Source organism: Nerophis lumbriciformis, linkage group LG29, assembly GCF_033978685.3.
Source record: "Nerophis lumbriciformis linkage group LG29, RoL_Nlum_v2.1, whole genome shotgun sequence".
NCBI lineage: Eukaryota > Metazoa > Chordata > Actinopteri > Syngnathiformes > Syngnathidae > Nerophis > Nerophis lumbriciformis.
In genome coordinates, this window is record NC_084576.2 from 18,092,196 (window position 1) to 18,114,012 (window position 21,817).

Consider the following 21,817-nt stretch of genomic DNA (forward strand, 5'->3'; position numbering starts at 1 on the left):
CAGTTAAAAATAACAAACAAACCAAACAATGCTAATAAATACAACAACTACAGTAATAAACACCATTGCAAGTGTAACTGAACAATATTATTTTCGTAAAGAAGCATTTGTGGCACTAGGTTGTATAGTTACACAATCAAAATTCCTAAAAACACAATCAAAATTCCTAAATCATTTTTATATCCTTACAGGAAAAGGCCCACAACATATTGTTGGGAAAAAAACTAAAGTAAAATGTAAGAAAAAAGAGCAAATATTTGTAATGCAATGTGAAATGTGTTTTTTTTGTACTGATTATTAATAGTAATATACTTGTTCATCTATAACACAAAGCTGACACAAGCAAGACACTTCACCCTTGCTCCTGGTGGGTCGTGGTTAGGGCCTTGCATGGCAGCTCCCGCCATCAGTGTGTGAATGTGTGTGTGAATGGGTGAATGTGGAAATAGTGTCAAAGCGCTTTGAGTACCGTGAAGGTAGAAAAGCGCTATACAAGTATAATAACCCATTTATTAGACCGTGTGATAACGGGGAACACATTCCAGGACACAGGGTGGCGCTGTCGCACCAAAAACCTGGACATCCCGTTGAAGAAGACGGCGCAGATTTGCGCATGCGCCCCAGCCTTTCCATCGCTAAGACGACGCTTGTGGCGGTCTCCTAGGTCCATATGGAACATTCCATACAAACACACAACATTTATACCTTCCGTGGACGCTAAAGTGGCTGAAAATTCATCGGCGTGACTATTTGGCGTCGCCACAACATGTCTTCCACCAGGGACATTTTCCCCCGAGGTAATCCGCTTTGGACGCCTTATTTTGTCAGTGTTATGAGAGCGATTAAGTAGCGGTGCATTGGGTTGGCGCCATGAAGAAATTATTCAGCTTTTCCAAGAGGAAACAGTCCCCATCGGGAACCCCCGACCGAGGGAATGTTCTCTCTGTCGGCTACGAAGTGAAAGAAAAGGACCTGGGAAAGTTGCACAAGGCTGCCTGGAAGGGAGATGTGTCCAAGCTGGAGCATCTTGTCAAAAACAATGACGTCAATCAGGTCGATAAGCAGAATAGGTAAGTCGATTTTTCAATTCAACCTATATCATATCCATCTGAATTGTTCACTTTTATTCTTAATTTGTATTAATCAAGTCTTGTACCTCAGGACTCCCCCCAGATGGCCAACATACCTGTGGCGGTGGGGGCGTGGTCAACATGACATCATTTGCATAATCTGCCATGATGCATATGTTTGCTTTAAAAATGTAAACGTACATTTAAAAACAAATAAATGTTATAATTAGAGATGTCCGATAATGGCTTTATTATTCCGATATTGTCCAACTCTTAATTACCGATTCAGATATCAACCGATACCGATATATACAGTCATGGAATTAACACATTATTATGCCTAATTTTGTTGTGATGCCCCGCTGGATGCATTAAACTATATAACAAGGTTTTCCTAAATAAATCAACTCAGGTTATGGAAAAAAATGCCAACATGGCACTGCCATATTTATTATTGAAGTCACAAAGTGCATTATTTTTTTTAACATGCCTCAAAACAGCAGCTTGGAATTTGGGACATGCTCTCCCTGAGGGTGGGTGTATATTGTAGCGTCCCGGAAGACTTAGTGCTGCAAGGGGTTCTGGGTATTTGTTCTGTTGTGTTTATGTTGTGTTACGGTGCGAATGTTCTCCCGAAATGTGTTTGTCATTGTGGGTTCACGGTGTGGCGCATATTTGTAACAGTGTTAAAGTTGTTTATACGGCCACCCTCAGTGTGACCTGTATGGCTGTTGACCAAGTATGCATGGCATTCACTTATGTGTGTGAAAAGCCGGAGATATTATGTGATTGCGCGGGCAGGCAAAGGCAGTGCCTTTAAGGCAAGCCCCCAATATTGTTGTCTGGGTGGAAATCGGGAGAAATTCGGGAGAATGGTTGCCCCGGGAGATTGTTGGGAGGGGCACTGAAATTTGGGAGTCTCCCGGGAAAATCGGGAGGGTTGGCAAGTATGACTGGGAGACGCAACTGCTCTGTACTTCTCCCTACGTCGGTGTACCACTCCATACAGCGGCGTTTTAAAAAGTCATAAATTTTACTTATTGAAACGGATACCGATAATTTCCAATATTACATTTTAAAGCATTTATCGGACTTTAATATCGGCAGTCAGATATTATCGGACATCTCTAGTTATAATAATTCATATTAACTTGTTTGTCTCATATCGTTTTGCTCTATTTTATTCTACTTTTTCCTTATTTTCTTAACGTAACGTAAACAAGTTGAAAAACTTAATCGGGTATTACCATTTAGTGGTCAATTGTACAGAATATGTACTGTACTGTGCAATCTACTAATAAAAGTTTCAATCAATCAATCAATCAATGGTACAATGTACTATGTTGAGAAGTTTCTAGAGACTTATTTTTTTTTTGCTTTAAAAAACAAACAAACAACTAGCAACAAATCTAGCATCTTTTTCTGATGTTATTGGAGGCTGTACTGGTGTTAAAGGGGAACATTATCACCAGACCTATGTAAGCGTCAATATATACCTTGATGTTGCAGAAAAAAGACCATATATTTTTTTAACCGATTTACGAACTCTAAATGGGTGAATTTTGGCAAATTAAACGCCTTTCTATTATTCGCTCTCGGAGAAGCAATCCGCCATTTTCTCAAACACATTACAAACACCGAGTCAAATCAGCTGTTATTTTCCGTTTTTTCGACTGTTTTCCGTACCTTGGAGACATCATGCCTCGTCGGTGTGTTGTCGGAGGGTGTAACAACACGAACAGGGATGGATTCAAGTTGCACCAGTGGCCCAAAGATGCGAAAGTGGCAAGAAATTGGACGTTTGTTCCGCACACTTTACCGATGAAAGCTATGCTACGACAAAGATGGCAAGAATGTGTGGATATCCTGCGACACTCAAAGCAGATGCATTTCCAACGATAAAGTCAAAGAAATCTGCCGCCAGACCCCCATTGAATCTGCCGGAGTGTGTGAGCAATTCAGGGACAAAAGACCTCGGTGGCACGCAATGGCGGCAGTTTGTTCCCGCAGACGAGCGAGCTAAACCCCCTGGATGTCTTGGCTCACACCGTCCCTTATGCCACCGAAGATGATCAAGAGAAGAATATCGACCCTAGCTTCCCTGGCCTGCTGACATCAACTCCAAAACTGGACAGATCAGCTTTCAGGAAAAGATAGCGGATGAGGGTATGTCTACAGAATATATTAATTGATGAAAATTGGGCTGTCTGCACTCTCAAAGTGCATGTTGTTGCCAAATGTATTTCATATGCTGTAAACCTAGTTCATAGTTGTTAGTTTCCTTTAATGCCAAACAAACACATACCTATCGTTGGTTAGAAGGCGATCGCCGAATTCGTCCTCGCTTTCTACCGTGTCGCTGGCTGTCGTGTCGTTTTCGTCGGTTTGGCTTGCATACGGTTCAAACCGATATGGCTCAATAGCTTCAGTTTCTTCTTCAATTTCGTTTTCGCTACCTGCCTCCACACTACAACCATCCGTTTCAATACATGCGTAATCTGTTGAATCGCTTAAGCCGCTGAAATCCGAGTCTGAATCCGAGCTAATGTCGCTATAGCTTGCTGTTCTATGCGCCATGTTTGTTTGTGTTGGCATCGCTATGTGACGTCACAGGAAAATGGACGGGTGTATATAACGATAGTTAAAATCAGGCACTTTGAAGCTTTTTTAGGGATATTGCGTAATGGGTAAAATTTTGAAAAAAACTTCGAAAAATAAAATAAGCCACTAGGAACTGATTTTTAATGGTTTTAACCCTTCTGAAATTGTGATAATGTTCCCCTTTAAGAGACTCTACTTGTGTTGCTCCTTGTCCGCGACAAATCCTTTTAATATTTGCAAATTGCACATTGTGTGGCTCGATGTCCGCGGGTATATCTGGGATATATCAAAGTACGTCCACATCGCAGCCATGCTGCCACCTCTCCAGACAATCTCGTGTGCACAACATCCGGTTTCGACAGTGTGGTTCTGGTGGTCAGTCTTTTTTAGCGGCAACATTTTGGGTGCAATAGTGCGCAAATAATAGACTATATATTGCCATTCATACTGTAAGGACGTGCTGGTGGTAAAAATGCATGTTCGTGTGTTATGGATGTTCATTATTTCCATGATCGTGAACACACACACCGTGCCTGAGAGTGGGAGTGAAACACGTAGACGGACATGTGTGCACGGAAGGGAATACGTGTTGGAATTGGGCCTGCTGTTAGCATAAGATTGGCAATAAAAGTTAAAATAAAAGCTAGCTCTATCTAAATATAGCATCGATACCAAGAGTAGTATCTGTATCAGACCAATTCCAAGTGTGATGATATCCATATTCACTTTTCTTCTCTGTTTCTGCCACAAAAACATTCAGTTATTTGCATTGTCTTATGGTTCACACTTTCTTTGAGCTGCTGCCAGCCTTTTTCCCCTTAGAAGCTGCCGCTGTCCTTTTAATATTTGCACATTTTGTAGATCGATGTCCGCGGGTATATCTGGGATATATCACAGTACGTCCACATCGCAGACATGCTGCCGCCTCTCCAGACAAGCTCGTTGTGTATTGCTTTCGTCATCACAACATCCGGTTTCGGCAGTGTGGTTCCGATGGTGAAAGTCTTTTTTAGCGGCAACATTTTGGGTACATCACTCGTCAATAGTGCGCAAATATTAGACTATGTATTGCCATTCATACCGTAAGGACGTGCTGGTGGTAAAAGTGCATGTTTGTGTGCTACGGATGTTCATTGTTCCCATGATCGTGAACACACCGTGCCTGAGAGTGGGAGTGAAACACGGACGTGTGTGCCCGGGAAGGAATACGTGTTGGAATTGGGCCTGCTATTAGCATAAGATTGGCAATAAAAATTAAAAAGAGCGTCAGACCTTGTGTGAATTCTTCTGGAGGCTACAATGCATTATATTATTTTAATTTGTTTTCGCGTAAAAACAAACCAACTAATTATTAAGGTGTGGTGGCTTTTGGACTGGACTCTCAAAATATGCTAGATCCACTCGACGTCCATTGCACCGGTCGCTCTAAGGGGGGTCCCCACATCAGCCGTCCTCTCCAAGGTTTCTCATTGTCCCATTGGGTTGAGTTTTTCCTTGCCCTGATGTGGGATCTGAACCGAGGATGTCGTTGTGGCTTGTGCAGCCCTTTGAGACACTCGTGATTTAGGGCTATATAAATAAACATTGATTGATTGATTGATGATTGATTTTATTTTGCCGTGGCGGAGCAAGTAGACGTAAGGGAAACCCTGTACTTAGTCAAAGATCCTCTATATGTCGAGCGCTCTGCTGTTAAGAAGGACCTGTTTCCAAAACATGTTAGTCAAAGATCCTCTATGTAACAGATAGTATATGTTAAGGACCTACAGCCAATAAATGATTGCCAACAATCCTTTATATGACAACGCTCTACTGTTATTAATGACCTATTGCAACAAATGCTAGTCAAAATCCTCTCTATGCCGAGCGCTCTGCTGTTATTAAGGACATATTGCCGAAAATGTGAGTCAAAGATCCTCTATATAACAGACTGTATCTGTTAAGGACCTACTGCCAATAAATGATTGCCAACGATCCTCTCTATGACAAGGACGCTCTACTGTTATTAAGGACCTGTTGCAACAAATGCTAGTCAAAATCCTCTATGCCGAGCGCTCTGCTGTTATTAAGGACATATTGCCAAAAATGCTGGTCAAAGATCCTATATATTACAGACGGTATATGCTGTTATTAAGGACCTACTGCCAAAAATGATTTCTAAAGATCCTCTACAGTATATGACAAGAGAGCGTTCTGCTGTTGTTCAGGACCTACTGCAACACATGCTAGTCAAAGATCCTCTACAGTCTACATACGTGACAGGAACATGTGCTGTAAAGGACCTACTGGCAACAAATGATTGTCAAAGGTCCTCTATATGACAGTGCTCTGCTGTTTTTTAGCAATCTGCTGTGCAATTAAAGAAAGCCAGATCTAAATATAGCATCGATACCAAGAGTATAGTACAGTGGTTCTTAACCTGGGTTCGATCGAACCGTATTATGGATACCCCCAAACAATGTTCCCTCTAATTTTCCATCTGATTTGCAGGTTGTTTGATTGATCGATTGAAACTTTTACTAGCAGATTGCAAAGGAAGAGAATACATTATATGAAACAGTACAGTTTACACAGTACAGTACATATTCTGTACAATTGACCACTAAATGGTATCACCCCAATAAGTTTTTCAACTTGTTTAAGTCGGGGTCCACTTTAATCAATTCATGGTAATGTGTGTAAGGTGTGTAATTTGTTGTGAGTTTATGCACTGTGTTGGTTTTGTTCTTTGAACAAGGTGATGTTCATGCACGGTTCATTTTGTGCACCAGTAAAAAAATATTTGCCTTTTTCTTGAATTTGAAAAAAAAAACATTGAATTTTTCACTAAAGAAGGGTTCGGTGAATGCGCATATGAAACTGGTGGGGTTCGGTACCTCCAACAAGGTTAAGAACCACTGGTATAGTATCTGTATCAGACCAATTCTAAGTCTGATGATATCCATATTTAAGTTTTCTTCCATGTTTCTGCCACAAAAACATTTAGTTATTTGCATTGTCTTATGATTCATAAAAACTGTTTGTTTCCATAACATCTTTTTTTTTTTTAATTCTTATTAATTATTCACTGATCTTGACATTGTTTTCAATTGAAAAATATTTAAAGTATCATCAACACTTCTTCCTGTGTCTTTACTTGGTATCAGATTGATACCAAAACCTGCAGCGTTGCCCACCCCAGCAAAATATTACTCAAGTAAAGTTGCATGCAGGTCTGATGTTAGCAGTTAAATATATGGAGGTTCATTGGTGTCTTTAGTACGAAAGCTTTGTTTGGACACTAAACTTTTTGCTTTTGATATTTGTGAAATTAATGTTTTAAATTTTGTGAATTTTTAATTTTTTTATTTTGTGAAATTATTTTTTTTACATCAAATTATCCTGACATTTTTATTGAATACACATCTCTGTGAAAAATGTGTTCGATTATTCAGTTTGTTAAATTTCTGTGAATAAACATTTAGTGTAAAAAATTCAGTGCATGAATATTTGTTGCTTCAAATCTCAAGACTTACTTAAATTAGGACTGAAGCAATCGATCCTGTCTCTGGGCCAGCCAATCAGGCGTCAAGTTTGAAGTCACGTGACAAAGCAGGAAAAAGCGATGGTGGTAAGCTACTATACCATAAAAGGTTGTGAGTTTTGAAGCAACAAATAGGGTTATGGTTTAAATTTATTTCGAACAAAATGATACATCACAATTTCCATTTTTCTGGAATAAAGTTTTCTGCTTTGAATTTTTTTTACACTGAATTTTAAAATGCAAATTTTGCTCACAAATGTATTCATTTAAATTTCTCAGCATGATTTGATGTAAATAAATTCAGTTACATTGTCAATTGTGTGGCTATTACATGAACAATTATAAGTGTATGATTTAGGGTACTGGATTTAAATGATCTTGCATATAAAATTAGTTGAATTTTCTCTTACAGGACAGCACTACACATCGCGTGTGCCAGTGGAAATTACGAGGTGGTAAAATTCCTTGTGGAAAAAAAAGCCAAGCTCAATTTATATGACAATCAAAACAGAACTCCCTTAATGAAGGTAATTCTGCATTTTATACAATTTAACATAATATGCATTTTGATGATCATAGATGGCGGTATTCTACTAAATGTGGGTCAATTCTGCTCCATTTTAACAGGCAGTGCAAGGGCAGCATGATGTAATTGTGATCATCCTGCTGGAAAACCATGCTGAGCCCAACCTGGTGGACATGAATGGCAACACAGCTTTACATTTAGCATCAAGCATCCCCTCCATCTCCATTGTTGATATCCTCCAGAAGCATGACGCTGACATCAACGCCCACAATAAGGTGATTTCGCTCAGAGATTTTTTGCTCTATTTCCTTAAAAGGGACCTGTGAGGATTTTAGTCTACGCTTTCTTTTGGTCTTGATAATATGGATTTGATATGCTTTGGATAATTTTGGTCCACAGTTACATTTAAGGATGCCGATAATGGCTTTAAAATGTAATATCGGAAATTATCGGTATCGGTTTCGTTATTATCGGTATCGGTTTTTAAAACTAAAATGTATGACGTTTTTAAACGCCGTTGTGTACACGGACGTAGGGAGAGGTACAGAGAGACTATAAACCTTTAAGGCACTTCCTTTATGTGCATGCCATCCCAGTCACGTTATATCTACCGGCTTTACTCATTACGAATTGATGCAAGGCATACTTGGTCAACAGCCATACAGGTCACACTGAGGGTGGCAGTATAAACAAGTTTAACACTGTTACAAATATGCGCCACACTGTGAACCCACACCAAACAAGAATGACAAAACACATTTCGGGAGAACATCCGCACCGTAACACAACATAAACACAACAGAACAAATACCCAGAATCCCTTGTAGTACTAACTCTTCCGGGACGCTACAAAACTTCATAAAAATTATATAGATTCACCAGTCACAACATTAGGTACACTTGCACACTCTGGGATCAATACAGAGTCCAAATTTAAAAAGGCAAATGTTAGCAGCATTTATGTCAATGCATATGGCTTGGTGTTTTTAATTTTTTATTGATATTCATGATTATATAATTTGTTTATGACCTATAGAAAATAAAGACAAAGAGAAAAATGTATTGAATGTCAAAATTTGTATTTAAAATGTAACCTTTCTATAATTGCAATCCCCTTGGCTATCAATGCAGAACAGAGAGGAAATGTCAACACAGGCATGGAAAACACTCAATGTAAACAAAATTATAAAATCACATTGAACACTGAATAATAACCTCTTAAAATGAAGGTGCAAAATAAGGAATATGTAAGAAATGCTTAATAAAGTATAACAAAATAGTGCAAAGTGTGAAAATGTAAACAGAGAAATCTATTTTCCACTGGTTTAGTGCCAGGAAGTAACAGCTGTGCTCTAAAGGGTGAGCGCGGCTAAGGTGGTGCGGTATAGCGGTCTTGTGGTTGAAGAGCGCCTTGCATCATTTATAGACCACATTGGTCTGACTAGGGTCCGTTTTTTTAAAATCCCAAAAGCTGCCATACTGTTGAGGTGATACAAAGGTACTACAAAGCGCTATGACACAATTTCAAAATTCACCCATTCATACACATATTCACACACTGATGGCGGGAGCTGCCATGCAAGGTGCTAACCATGACCCATCAGGAGCAAGGGTGAAGTGTCTTGCACAACGATTTGACGCTTTGCCATTGATTAACACAAGTGTCTAACATTTTGAGTCTGTTTTTTTTTTCATGTAATCTCACTTTTAAGGAGGGCCTTTCACCCCTGACGCTGTCAGTCCAAGAAGACCACCTGGATGTGGCGGAGTTTCTGCTGAAGAAAGGCGCAGATGTCAATACTTTTGACAAAGACCAAAGGTGGCGACAAAACAGCGACACACTACCTCTATATTTAAAAAGCGTATATTGTAAAATGGCTCGTTTGTGTCACTAAACTCGCAGGTCACCATTAATGATCGCAGCTGGCAATGGACAAATCAGCATGGTGCGATTGCTGCTGCAATTCGACGCAGATATTACACTTGAGGATAGCAAAGGACAATTAGCCGAGGACTACGCAGCGATGGAAAGCCATCATCCGTAAGCTTGTCTCCTTTAGCTAAAACTCAATTCTACTGTCACATGAAAGCTCAGCACATGGTCGGTGTCTTTGTAGTTGTGCCCTCCTCATTGCCGAGCACTATGCCAAAAGGAACCAGGCGGCCTCCCTGTCTCACCCAGGTCCAAGTAAAAAGAAGACTAAAGCAGAGGGGGGCAATCCTTCCCGAGGCCTCAACACTGGCCTCTCTGTAGGAGGACCAGCCACGGACAAAGATGGTGAGGTCTTATTTTACTGTACTCAAATACAATAACACCTAAGTATTAATCTGATTACCGTATTTTCCGCACCATAAGGCGCCCTGGGTTATAAGCCGCGCCTTCAATGAACGGCATATTTCAAAACTTTGTCCACCCATAAGCCGCCCCGTGTTGTAAGCCGCATCTAACTGCGCTAAAGGAATGTCAAAAAAACAGTCATGGAATCGTATATCAACATGGACGGAGCTGCTGAAAAAAGCCACCCGGCCTCTTCGCGTAAACTTAAACTTACCTTAACCACTCGCTCATCTTTTCTTCATCCATCCCTTCGAGTTAGCTTTTATGATGACGCCGGCTGGAAAGGTCTCTTTTGGCAAGGTCTTCCTTTTGAATATCACCATGGGTGGAAGTTTCTGGCCATTAGCATGGCAAGCTAGAACCACAGTGAAGGATGACTTCTCATTCCCTGTGGTGCGAATATTCACCGTACGTGCTCCCGTTGTATCCACAGTGCGGTTCACAGGAATATCAGTTGCTGTGAAATAGTAATCCGTGTGCGGATGGAGAGATTGCGTCTTTTCATGAACCGGATCCCTGTCACTTGGTAGGAGCCATTTTGTGGTCTTTACAGATGTAAACACACAAAGGAAATGAAACGTACGGTATATCCGCGCGCTTTTTCTTCTTCTACGCGGGCGGGTGGTTGCTTACAGTAGAAGAAGAAGCGCTTCCTGTTCTATGGGGGCGGGTGCTTACCTTGGCGGTTGCTTGCGTAGAAGAAGAAGCGCTTCCTGTTCTACCGGGAAAAAAGATGGCGGCTGTTTACCGAAGTTGCGAGACCGAAACTTTATGAAAATGAATCTTAATATTTATCCATATATAAAGCGCACCGGGTTATAAGGCGCACTGTCAGCTTTTGAGAAAATTTGTGGTTTTTAGGTGCGCCTTATAGTGCGGAAAATACGGTAGTTCTCCAATTGAAAGCATGAAGGGTGCAAAAAAGTTTTTTTCATATACCGTATTTTCCGCACTATAAGCCGCACCTAAAAACCACAAATTTTCTCAAAAGCTGACAGTGCGGCTTATAACCCGGTGCGCCTTATATATGGATTAATATTAATATTCATTTTCATAAAGTTTAGGTCTCGCAACTACGGTAAACAGCCGCCATCTTTTTTCCCCGTAGAAGAGGAAGCGCTTCTTCTTCTACGGTAAGCAACCGCCAAGGTAAGCACCCGCCCCCATAGAAGAGGAAGCGCTTCTTCTTCTACTGTAAGCAACCACCCGCCCCCGTAGAAGAAGAAGCGCGCGGATATTACGTTTCATTTCATTTGTGTGTTTACATCAGTAAAGACCACAAAATGGCTCCTATTAAGAGACACGCGTACAACGCAGAATTCAAACTCAAAGCAATAAGTCACGCAGTAGAACACGGAAATAGAGCAGCAGCAAGAGAATTGAACATAAATGAATCAATGGTGCGTAGGTGGAGGAAGCAACAAGATGACCTGCGCCACTAAGACAGGGAGACAGCGCCGGACGACATACGCCAACATCTGCCAGTGGATTGTAAATGCCTGAGCGGATATATCGGTCTCAACTGTGGTCCGAGCTTTCCGGAAGGCAGGATTCATGGAACTGCTGGACAACAACAGCGACACTTACTCTGATGACTTCGACGAGACGGAGCCGGCCATTTTGGATGCCGTATTCGCCCAACTTTTTAATTCAGACACCGAAGAAGAATTCGAGGGATTTATGGATCAGGAATAACTTCAGAAAGTGAGCTTTAAATGTTTATTTTGTGTGTTGTGTGACATTAACGTTCGAGCAACGTTGAGTTGTTATTGTTGCTATTGCTCTGCACTATTTTGAGTGTTACTATTTTTGTGATTGCACATTTGCACATTACATTTTGGGGGTGAACAGAGTTGTTAAAACGCTGGTTTGTAATATATTATTAAAGTTTGACTGACCTATCTGACTGTTTTTTTGACATTCCCTTTAGCGCAGCGTAGGTGCGGCTTATAACCCGGGGCGGCTTATAGGTGAACAAAGTTTTGAAATATGCCATTCATTGAAGGTGCGGCTAATAACCCGGGGCGGCTTATAGTGCGGAAAATACGGTACAATTAACATTTCAACTTGGTTGGCAGTCTAAAACAGGCTTCCCCGACCTTTTTTCCACCGGGCTGTCCACGTGTGGCAGATAAAAACAGCAAAAAAATGAGCATGAAAAATGAGCCTTTGGCTAGAATCTGGCACATTAACATTTTATATGTCCATTAATGTGCATTGTCCCATGTACTTTAACAAAGGAGTTGTAATACACATCTATTAACAAGCTTATTGGTGTGTTTAGTGGGACAGGCCAAAGTTAAATCGGAGAAAATATGGTAGTTTCTAAATTAATAAATGTTTCTGTGCGGCCCGGTAGCAAGTGCGTCACGGACCAGTGGTTGGGGACCACTGGTCTAAAATGGCTTTTAAAGGTGTCCTATTTTGCAAAGCCAACTTTTCTTACCTGTTGGTACCTGCTTTTGTGTATTTGGGATCTGCATAAGTCCCGAAAATATGAAATCAAACCATGGAGGCATTGCGGAGATATTTATAAAACAATCTTGCCTTCCTACATACCTCCGCCAAACAAGCTGTTTGGAATTTGCACAACCCATGACGTCAGCGGATTATCCATATATGCTAAAAATGTACCGTATTTTTCGGACTATAAGTCGCAGTTTTTTTCATAGTTTGGCCGGGGGTGCGACTTATACTCAGGAGCGACTTATGTGTGAAATTATTAACACATTACCGTAAAATATCAAATAATATTATTTAGCTCATTCACGTAAGAGACTAGACGTATAAGATTTCATGGGATTTAGCGATTAGGAGTGACAGATTTTTTGGTAAACGTATATAGCATGTTCTATATGTTATAGTTATTTGAATGACTCTTACCATAATATGTTACGTTAACATACCAGGCACGTTCTCAGTTGGTTATTTATGCCTCATATAACGTACACTTATTCAGCCTGTTGTTCACTATTCTTTATTTATTTTAAATTGCCTTTCAAATGTCTATTCTTGGCATACTTGCCAACCCTCCCGGATTTTCCGGGAGACTCCCGAAATTCAGCGCCTCTCCCGAAAACCTCCCGGGACAAATTTTCTCCCGAAATTCAAGCGGAACTGGAGGCCACGCCCCCTCCAGCTCCATGCGGACCTGAGTCCGCTTTCCCACAATATAAAGAACGTCTACAGTAAACCAGTCCGTCTGCCGTAAACAGCAATGTTGTGACACTCTTAAACAGGACAATACTGCCACCTAGTGCATTTGATGAAAGCACTTTTGTGCGTGCCACACAGCAATGCATAATCAGAGAGGGTGTTCAGCATGGTTAGGAAGATAGTGACAGAGAATAGAACAAGGATGGACAATTCAACCCTTAACTCAACAATGAGTAGATGAGTGTTATGTGTGTGTATATGTGTAAATAAATGAACACTGAAATTCAAGTATTTCTTTTATTTATATATATATATATATATATATATATATATATATATATATATATATATATATATATTATAGCTAGAATTCACTGAAAGTCAATTATTTCTTTTATATACATATATATATATATATATATATATATATATACATATATATAAATATATATATATATATATATATATCCATCCATCCATTTACTACCGCTTATTCCCTTCGGGTCGCGGATATATATATATATATATATATATATATGTATATATGTATATATATATATATATATATATATATATATATATATATATATATATATATATATATATATATATATATATATATATATGAAATACTTGACTTGGTGAATTCTAGCTGTAAATATACCCCTCCCCTCTTAACCACGCCCCCGCCCCCCGCACCCACCCCCCACACCCCACCTCCCGAAATTGGAGGTCTCAAGGTTGGCAAGTATGATTCTTGGTGTTGGGTTTTATCAAATAAATTTCCCTCAAAAATGCGACTTATACTCCAGTGCGACTTATATATGTTTTTTCCTTCTTTATTATGCATTTTCGGCCGGTGCGACTTATACTCCGTTGCGACTTATACTCCGAAAAATACGGTACCCAAAGTGCTTTGCACAAGTGTGCCATTGTAATCCGAAGATGTAGTCAATATGCTCCTTCCTCTTGTTTTGGAATTGTTCATATTCAACAAAGAATTGTCCTGAGAAAAACTAAGATATTTTCAAGTATTTTTTTGAGTACTCAAATAACATCAGACTACAAAGAAGAACGGGTTTTCGCTGCTGCAGAAAGGAGAAGAGCAAGGAGGAGATCAAGAGAGAGACAAGTAACTTACTCAACCTTATAACTTTTGATGAGAGGAGGGCTTGGGGCAAAATATCCTGCCTCCTGGGAGGGGGACAGAGAAGCGCAAAACACATTTGATCTGATTGTGATATTAGCAAAAACTAGGAATGTTTTGGTTAAACAGTGGGTTAAGGAGTTAACAACATCAATCCTAGAAGAAACCCATTTGGAGAGAGGCGTGACTGTAAAGACAAACGCTTCATAATTTAGTGATCAACCAACATTGGAGCAGTCTTTGTCCTATTCATGGAGGTTGGGGTTTGGAGTCGTCTCTAGCAGACTCCAAAAATGCATCAGTGTGTCATAACAGTGTCTTATCTTAGGACAAAAAACAGACCAGTGTAATGAAGACAAAGCCGCACACATAAACTCTTGATTTTAGACAAGAGATTACTGAAATATTAATTTTGTCATTACACTCTATCCTCTTGTTTTGGGGCACACTGGCTTGTACATGCACATACATCCTCCGCTGTTGCCATTTCTAATACAAAGTAGCGTATAGTTCGAACTTAAAGGGGAACGTCACTTTCTTTGGAAATGTGTCCGTCATTCACAATCCTTATGTAAGTCAAGAACATATGTATTTCTTTTTCTTATGCATTCCAACTTGTAGATAAACGTTAGTAAAAGTCAGCTAACAATGGAGTCAATGCGAGTCGCTTTATTCCGCCTATAAAGCGCTCTAAAAACATCCAAACACCTACATCAAGGTTTTATATACATGATGATGATACATGTAATATAGTAACAGGCACATTCATAATAACATGTAATATTTATGTGTTTTGGTCATTTTAAGCATACGACAGCGCAATTATTTCGCATACCTATCGTAACGTTCGCTTTTCTACTACTAAACATTAGTGGTGTAAAAATCGCTATTCTTATTTGCACTGATTTTTAATCGATTAAAAAAAAGTAAAAAAAAATCGATTACAATTTTTTATTACATTTTTTTTAATTCATCCTGTCCAGCCACTCGGGTAAATCCTACTGTTGTTGAGATGATCATATCTGATACTTATCTTGTTGCCTTATTTGTATTTGACTTTATTAAATGTTTGTGTAGAATTTTATTAAACAAAACCATTTTTCTTTTAAGTATTATAAAAACATATCTATTAGCGGTTTGTCTATTTTATGGAGGAATGTAGTTAATCATAAAACTGGCACCCAACGGTTTAAATCGAGAACTGATTCTGAACCAAATCGTTACCCCAAGAATCGAATCGGGTGGTGCCCAAAGATTCACAGCCCTACTAATCATGCAAAACTTCATGAGAGGCTAACATAAAACACACACTTACTGTACAACGTCTGCTCTCGCTGGGCTGCCGACTGATGGGATGTTTATATCTTCCTGTTTAGATGAAGAATAAATAATAATCCTCGCAAATGGTTAAAAAAAGTGGGTGCAAACGAGCGTCATTTTGTGTCTTTCTCATCATCTCCGGGTTTAAGTTAGATGTCAAAGTTGACCAACTTCTCGGTTTATGTCCACAACCTTCTACTATCCAGGGGAGAGGCATGATTTATAATCTTCCATCAGTTCGAACAAAATATGTTGCATACTCTAGCTCCTTTGCTTTTGTTTTTGATCCTGCAGCATTCATGTGACTAACATTTTTAAAGGTGCCGTATGTAATCATTTCATGTCAAGTCATCATTAAATGGCCCTGATATGTCAAAAGGCATTAATAAATCATGTTCTTTTGAATACCTTTATAACTGATAAAGGTAGTTTAGCCGGGATATTCTCATTTCAAAATTAGATTTACAGCCCTGAAATCTTGTTGTTTTAATTTTGATGTCCCACCCGCCACTGTTTGACCAATTAAAAAGTCTTGCGAGTGTGTCACATCCAGGTTGCCAGTTACGCACCGCCCTCTTCGTCTAGCCACTGCCACTGGTAAAGTTACTAAACATGTCAGACCTTAGTAAATCTAAAAGGCGTCGTTACGATTCTCAACTTATTCATGACAAAGCCAGGAACAAAACGAGGATTTGTATCGGGGATGACTTTGAAAGATGGAGACAATTGAAGGCGGAGATTTTTTCATCTGACGCCAAACTTGCTAATTTCCTCATTGATAGGTAAGTCAGGCATTTAGGTTTTCTTATTACTTGTAATAAATGGAAATGGACATTTCCTATGTATTGTCTAACAAAGCTAGTATGTTCCTGCAACAAATGCTTAGTGTCATGCTCAGCTCGACCTAGTGTAATGCTTATTTAGCATGCTAGCCTGGTCAATGACACATCAACATACAGGCTAACGGGGGAAATATATGCCTGTTAGCCTGCAAAATATATTTTGGACAAATAAAACCTATGTGGATATGGGTAGTGTCAGTGCCTATTTCGTTCTCAATATGCTGATACGCTGAGGAAATGCGTTCCAACATTAGCACGGCTAATTGTGGTTTCTGGTACTGTATGTGCATCAGGGCTGGTATTTGCTTGGCACAATATAATGCATTACGTGTAATGATTTGGTAGTAGGCTATATGATTTATGCGTAACATGGGTTGTGTCATAGAATTGCACTCTGCACTGAAAGATGGTGATGTGCATACATGGAAGAGAATGCAGTGTGTCAAGTTGGATGCAACATGGAGTTATGCTGAACAAAATGTGGCGGTTATTTTACTGTTGGAACTTGGCTTGCCATCAAAGTAGGCCTATCCGACTAAAATATTGCTGCGTAACTTTACAAATATATTTGCCTATTCGACATCAGTAAAATGTGGCATAATTACTTAGTAAACCATCTTGCAAGAAGCATAAACAAGAGAAACCTACAGCTAAGGACTCGTCGATCGCCATTTGAAGTTCCTTGGAGTAGGATTCGGATTCGGCTGCGTGTCTGGCAACCTCAGTCATGGAGAGTGGGAGGGGACGACAGAATTTTGACTGTGGTTGCAGTACCATTTCTGGCCACATTACTACAAACGGCACCTTTAACTTGCAGCGTTTTCTCCATCACTTGTGTTTTTAATGGTGTTGGTGTATTTTTCGGTCTTGGGTCATTTCTATGGACTTATTCCATTTCAACTGGAGTATTTTGGACGTCGCCCATTAGGCCGTGTTTTGACACTAAATACCGTCTTATATTCGAGCCAAGATGTTAGCAAGGGCTTTTAAAATGCATGTATTTATTTTTAAGAGGTTCCTTTCGTATCGTTTCAGATTTCGAGGACAATTCTCAGGCTGAGTCACTAAGCCGGTAAACTCACGCTGTTGTTTTCTCATCAATACCTACTACACTCCATTAGTGTTTGACTGCTTTGTCCCTGTCGGGTTTTAAGTATCTCCAAAAAAGGCGGCACCGAAGAATGGGCTTCCTCTGAGGATGACTGTGAATCACTCGTAGTGGAAAAGGTCGGTCGAGTCAAGGTTTATTAGTGCACCTGTCATTTTCGATTTACCAACTTGATATTGCAAATAAGTTGCTTGTTATTTTCAGACCCCACCAAAGATGAACCTCAGGAAAATGCTTGAATCCCAACGAGGAAAAGGTACTTGTCCATATAATCGTCTTGGTGACCCTCCCTTAGCTTCATTGTTGTTTTTATTGTAATTGTTCTTATAACCTTCGTAGCCTTTGCAGTGCTTGACAAATCCGTGAGTGGTTCAGAATCTGAGAGTGACAATAGCGCCCCGAGAGTCGCAAGCAGTAAACCCCCAGTAGAACCCTCACCTCTTCCTTTCCTTTCCCAAGCCTCCCAGATGACCTCTACCCCTCTCCCAACCTACTCAAAGGTAACATGTCTGTTTGTTTTTCTATCGCTTTCCTTTGACATCATTCCTTTTTTTTTTTACCTCTCTTTCTAAATATTTAAAAACAAGCAGAGCATCTTTCCAGCAAAGGTCATCCGTTAGAGCAACTCTCAGAAAGTCAGTCCAGTTCGGAATCTGAGGCCCAAAGCTCGCAAGACGAAAGCTCTGAGGAAGAAGAGGAGGAAGATGACGAGGAGAGTGAAGAGATGGAAGAAGAAGAAGAAGAAGAAGAAGAAGAAGAGGATGATGACTCTTGTTTGGCTTCAGTTCAGTCCAATTCATCTTCTGTAGAAGATAGGCAAAATCTGTCTCCTCCAGAAGTGAGTGCTGTTGGAAGAAAAGCTCAGAACGTACACAATCTCGAATCCACGAGCAGCAATGATCCATGTCTTTGTACGGGTGAGCCTCAGGAAAACTCAGCAGCTGTAAAACCATGTCCTCAAACGCTGCGTCCGCTAGACGTCGACCAGGATTGTGTCGTGTTGGCCGTTAGAGTCGAGTCCAAATATTCAGACGAGGACGACAGCATGGGCAGGGAATTCAAGTCGGCGCCGAGTCAAGAGATCGTTCGGACCGTTCTCGGTGCACTAGCACCCTACAGCCAAAGAAACGTGGTACCTCAGGGAGCGAGGGCTTCTGATAGTGAGGATGGGGGCTCAAATAAAGAAGGGTTCAAAGTAGAAAAACGTAGGTCGTCATGGGGCTCCTCCTTAGAGGAATCTGACGACTCAGCAAAAGATCCTGCAAGGGAGACATCGCGTTCAAATTGTGGTGGTAGCTCACCACAAAAAACGACCAACGATGAACAGAAACCACCCGAGAGTAGACCGCCTACAGCGGGTGTCGCAGACTCCGATTGGGATTCTCTGTCTGAAAACGACGGTCCACCAGCTGCTGGAGGAAATGCAAAAGTGACCGATTCCCCGGAAAATGAGGATGCGAACGATACTGGAAACCAACTCTCTAAGGGCCAACAAGCTCGCAAGAGTAGCTGCGATGATAATGACTGTGTGCATCTGCTAATAAGGACATGCCCATCTACACCCAGCAGTTTGAGAGCTCAAAGTCCAGCAGATAAGATGGTGGAGGAAGTAAGTCTCTCCGAACTTCCAAAGATAGCCATCGCAGCAGAAGAAAAGTGTATCACTGAGGATGGAGCTACGAATCCTCAGACAGAAGAGTCCTCAAACAAAGTTATGGATGAAGAGAGTCCGCCTGTTGATGTCGGCGTCGGCGTTGGTCGTCGTCATTCACATGAGAGCGTCTTTTCTGAAGCCTTGCCCCACACAGACATTGACGATGTTGATTTGGACTCGCCAGATGAGGTAGAGAGCTTGATGCATCCAGGCGATAGACACATTGACGGTGTCGACAACCAGGTACAACTAGTTAAGGACTACTAGGTAGTGTTGTGGCTGCTTCTTTCTCTTTTATCACCTTGGACTTTTCTGCTATGGGTGTCTGGATTCCTCACTTTTTCCTCACATTGTTTTCCCAGTCCATTAACCGCCTGTTACGTTATTTCATCAGCACATGTTTCTATGCAGGCACAGGAATCCAGTGATGCAGAGAGTGAGGATAGTGACAAAGAAGAGGATGGGGAGGAGGAGGAGGAAGAACAAGAACAGGAGGAAGAAGAGGATTTATCAGGTGATGAGCCTGAAGAAAGCGGTGGTCTCCTGCATGGCACGCCAGGTGTTCCTAAAGACATGAAAAAAGGTAACGCATGCAACAAGGTGTCAAAAAATTTTTAATTTTCTAATTAATTGCGATTCTTGCTTGTAACGACTCTTGATTGATTTAAAAAAAAATCAAAAATAAATGTTTTAAAACGTTCATTTCTTTTTATCTGTCCTGTCCAGCCACTCAGGCAAAGCATGTTGTTGATGTAGATCCCCATATCTGCTGTACAGATTTACTTTAGAAAAGAGAAGCGTTGGATACTTCTCTTGTTGCCTTATTTGTATTTGACTTCATTAAATGTTTGGGTAGAATTTTATCAAACAAAAACACGTTTCTTTTAAGTAACATATAAATTTAACTTATTTTATAAAGGAATGTAGTTAATCATAGAACTGGCACCCAATGTTATTTAAAAAATTTTGATTTTGAATCGCGAATTTTTCTAAATCAAAGATCGATTCTGAATCGAATCATTACCCCCAAGAATCGAATTGAATCGTGTGGTGCTCAAAGATTCACAGCCCTACATGCCACCCTATTTTACAAAGTGAGTACCGCCTTCAACTTTCAACAAGCCTTTTTAATATATCATCTACAATACTATCAAAAGGAAACTTATATATTTTCCAGTAGTCAGTGTACAGATTTGATAGCAGTAAGGATTTACTATACAGTGGAAACTTCCAAATTCGGAAATTTTCAAACTTAATTGGTTCTTGAACAGGGTTCGAAAATCGAAACGTTTGTATGGTGGAGCAAATTTCTCTATAAGAAACAATGTAAATATGAATGATGGGTTCTAGTCCATGTTTTAGTTAAGGTTGTTATACAGTACTGTCTAACAACATTAAACATACATAAGGATGTGATGAATCAACTATCTCTTTATTAGCAAGCCAAAACTTTGTATGCGCTGCTCTGCCAACACGCATAACAAAGTCCCTTTGGTGCCCTCACAAACGATCTGAAATCACAAAAATCCTAAACTTTGACTACCATATTGCTACAATTATGAACATTTTAATAAAGGAGCCAATAGAGGGAAAGAAGGGAGGGTATTCGCGTATGCGTGTGTGCTTTGGAAGAGGCGCCACTGAACGAAAGTTTGTTCTATTTTTGCTGTAAAATAAGTCTGCTTAGGCATATTTTCCAGAAAGGTCCGTTTTCATCACAATTAAAAATGTGCTGTGGAACGAAGCCAATTTCTTTAATACGAGCAGGCACAAAATGGCTGCCAACGGCACACATAATTAATAAATTAAGCATTCATACACATATATTTGGCACAATCTAAAAGCTTGTAAACCGAAAAGTTCGTCTATCAAGGTTGCACTGTACACTGAAAAGTCAACTCACAGAAATGACTGTATAAATATCTGGCAACACCAAGTGCGTAGAAAGATAATTGTGTCTTGTCTACAGTCCAGCATGGTGGTGATAGCCGGTGGTGTTGTGATGGCCGTGGTCTGGGGCTGCATGAGTGCTGGCGGAGTTGCGATTTGTTTAGGGAAACAAGAATTTCCGACATGTATTATGTGACAACATGTACGAAACCCAAAACCAGGGAAGTTGGCACGTTGTGTAAATCGTAAATAAAATCAGAATACAATGATTTGAAAATCATTTTCAACCTATATTCAATTGAAAAGACTGCAAAGACAAGATACTTAACGTTCGAGCTGGCAAACTTTGTTATTTTTTGCAAATATTAGCTCATTTGGAATTTTGATGCCTGCAAGATGTTTCAAAAAAGCTGGCACAAGTGACAAAAAAGACTGAGAAAGTTGAGGAATGCTCATCAAACACTTATTTGGAACATCCTACAAGTGAACAGGCTAATTGGGAACAGGTGGGTGCCATGATTGGGTATAAAAGTAGCTTCCATGAAATTTGTTGGGAAAAATAACGTCTGGGAGCGCTCATTTATCTCTGACACACTCAACCGCCCATCCTGGTAGACAGTCATTTAAAAAAGCAACTAAACT

General features: G+C 40.1%; 1 protein-coding gene across 10 annotated transcripts in view; it reads left to right on the top strand.

The window, feature by feature from the left end:
* The first annotated feature begins 547 nt into the window (after positions 1 to 547).
* ankrd26 (ankyrin repeat domain containing 26) overlaps positions 548 to 21,817 on the top strand; it is a 77,160-nt gene continuing 55,890 nt past the window's right edge. For 7 of the 10 annotated variants that reach the window (XM_061924885.1, XM_061924889.1, XM_061924891.1 and 4 more), the window contains exons 1-11: positions 549 to 1,070; positions 7,607 to 7,721; positions 7,822 to 7,995; positions 9,433 to 9,539; positions 9,624 to 9,761; positions 9,838 to 9,998; positions 17,559 to 17,595; positions 17,678 to 17,750; positions 17,836 to 17,887; positions 18,222 to 19,528; positions 19,697 to 19,868. In XM_061924885.1, coding sequence (XP_061780869.1) covers positions 871 to 1,070; positions 7,607 to 7,721; positions 7,822 to 7,995; positions 9,433 to 9,539; positions 9,624 to 9,761; positions 9,838 to 9,998; positions 17,559 to 17,595; positions 17,678 to 17,750; positions 17,836 to 17,887; positions 18,222 to 19,528; positions 19,697 to 19,868 — 2,536 coding nt within the window. In that variant the 5' untranslated portion in view covers positions 549 to 870. Of the gene's footprint in view, positions 1,071 to 7,606; positions 7,722 to 7,821; positions 7,996 to 9,432; positions 9,540 to 9,623; positions 9,762 to 9,837; positions 9,999 to 17,558; positions 17,596 to 17,677; positions 17,751 to 17,835; positions 17,888 to 17,970; positions 18,132 to 18,221; positions 19,529 to 19,696; positions 19,869 to 21,817 lie in introns of all 10 variants that reach the window. The other 3 variants (XM_061924888.1, XM_061924893.1, XM_061924894.1) reach the window with 3 other exon arrangements.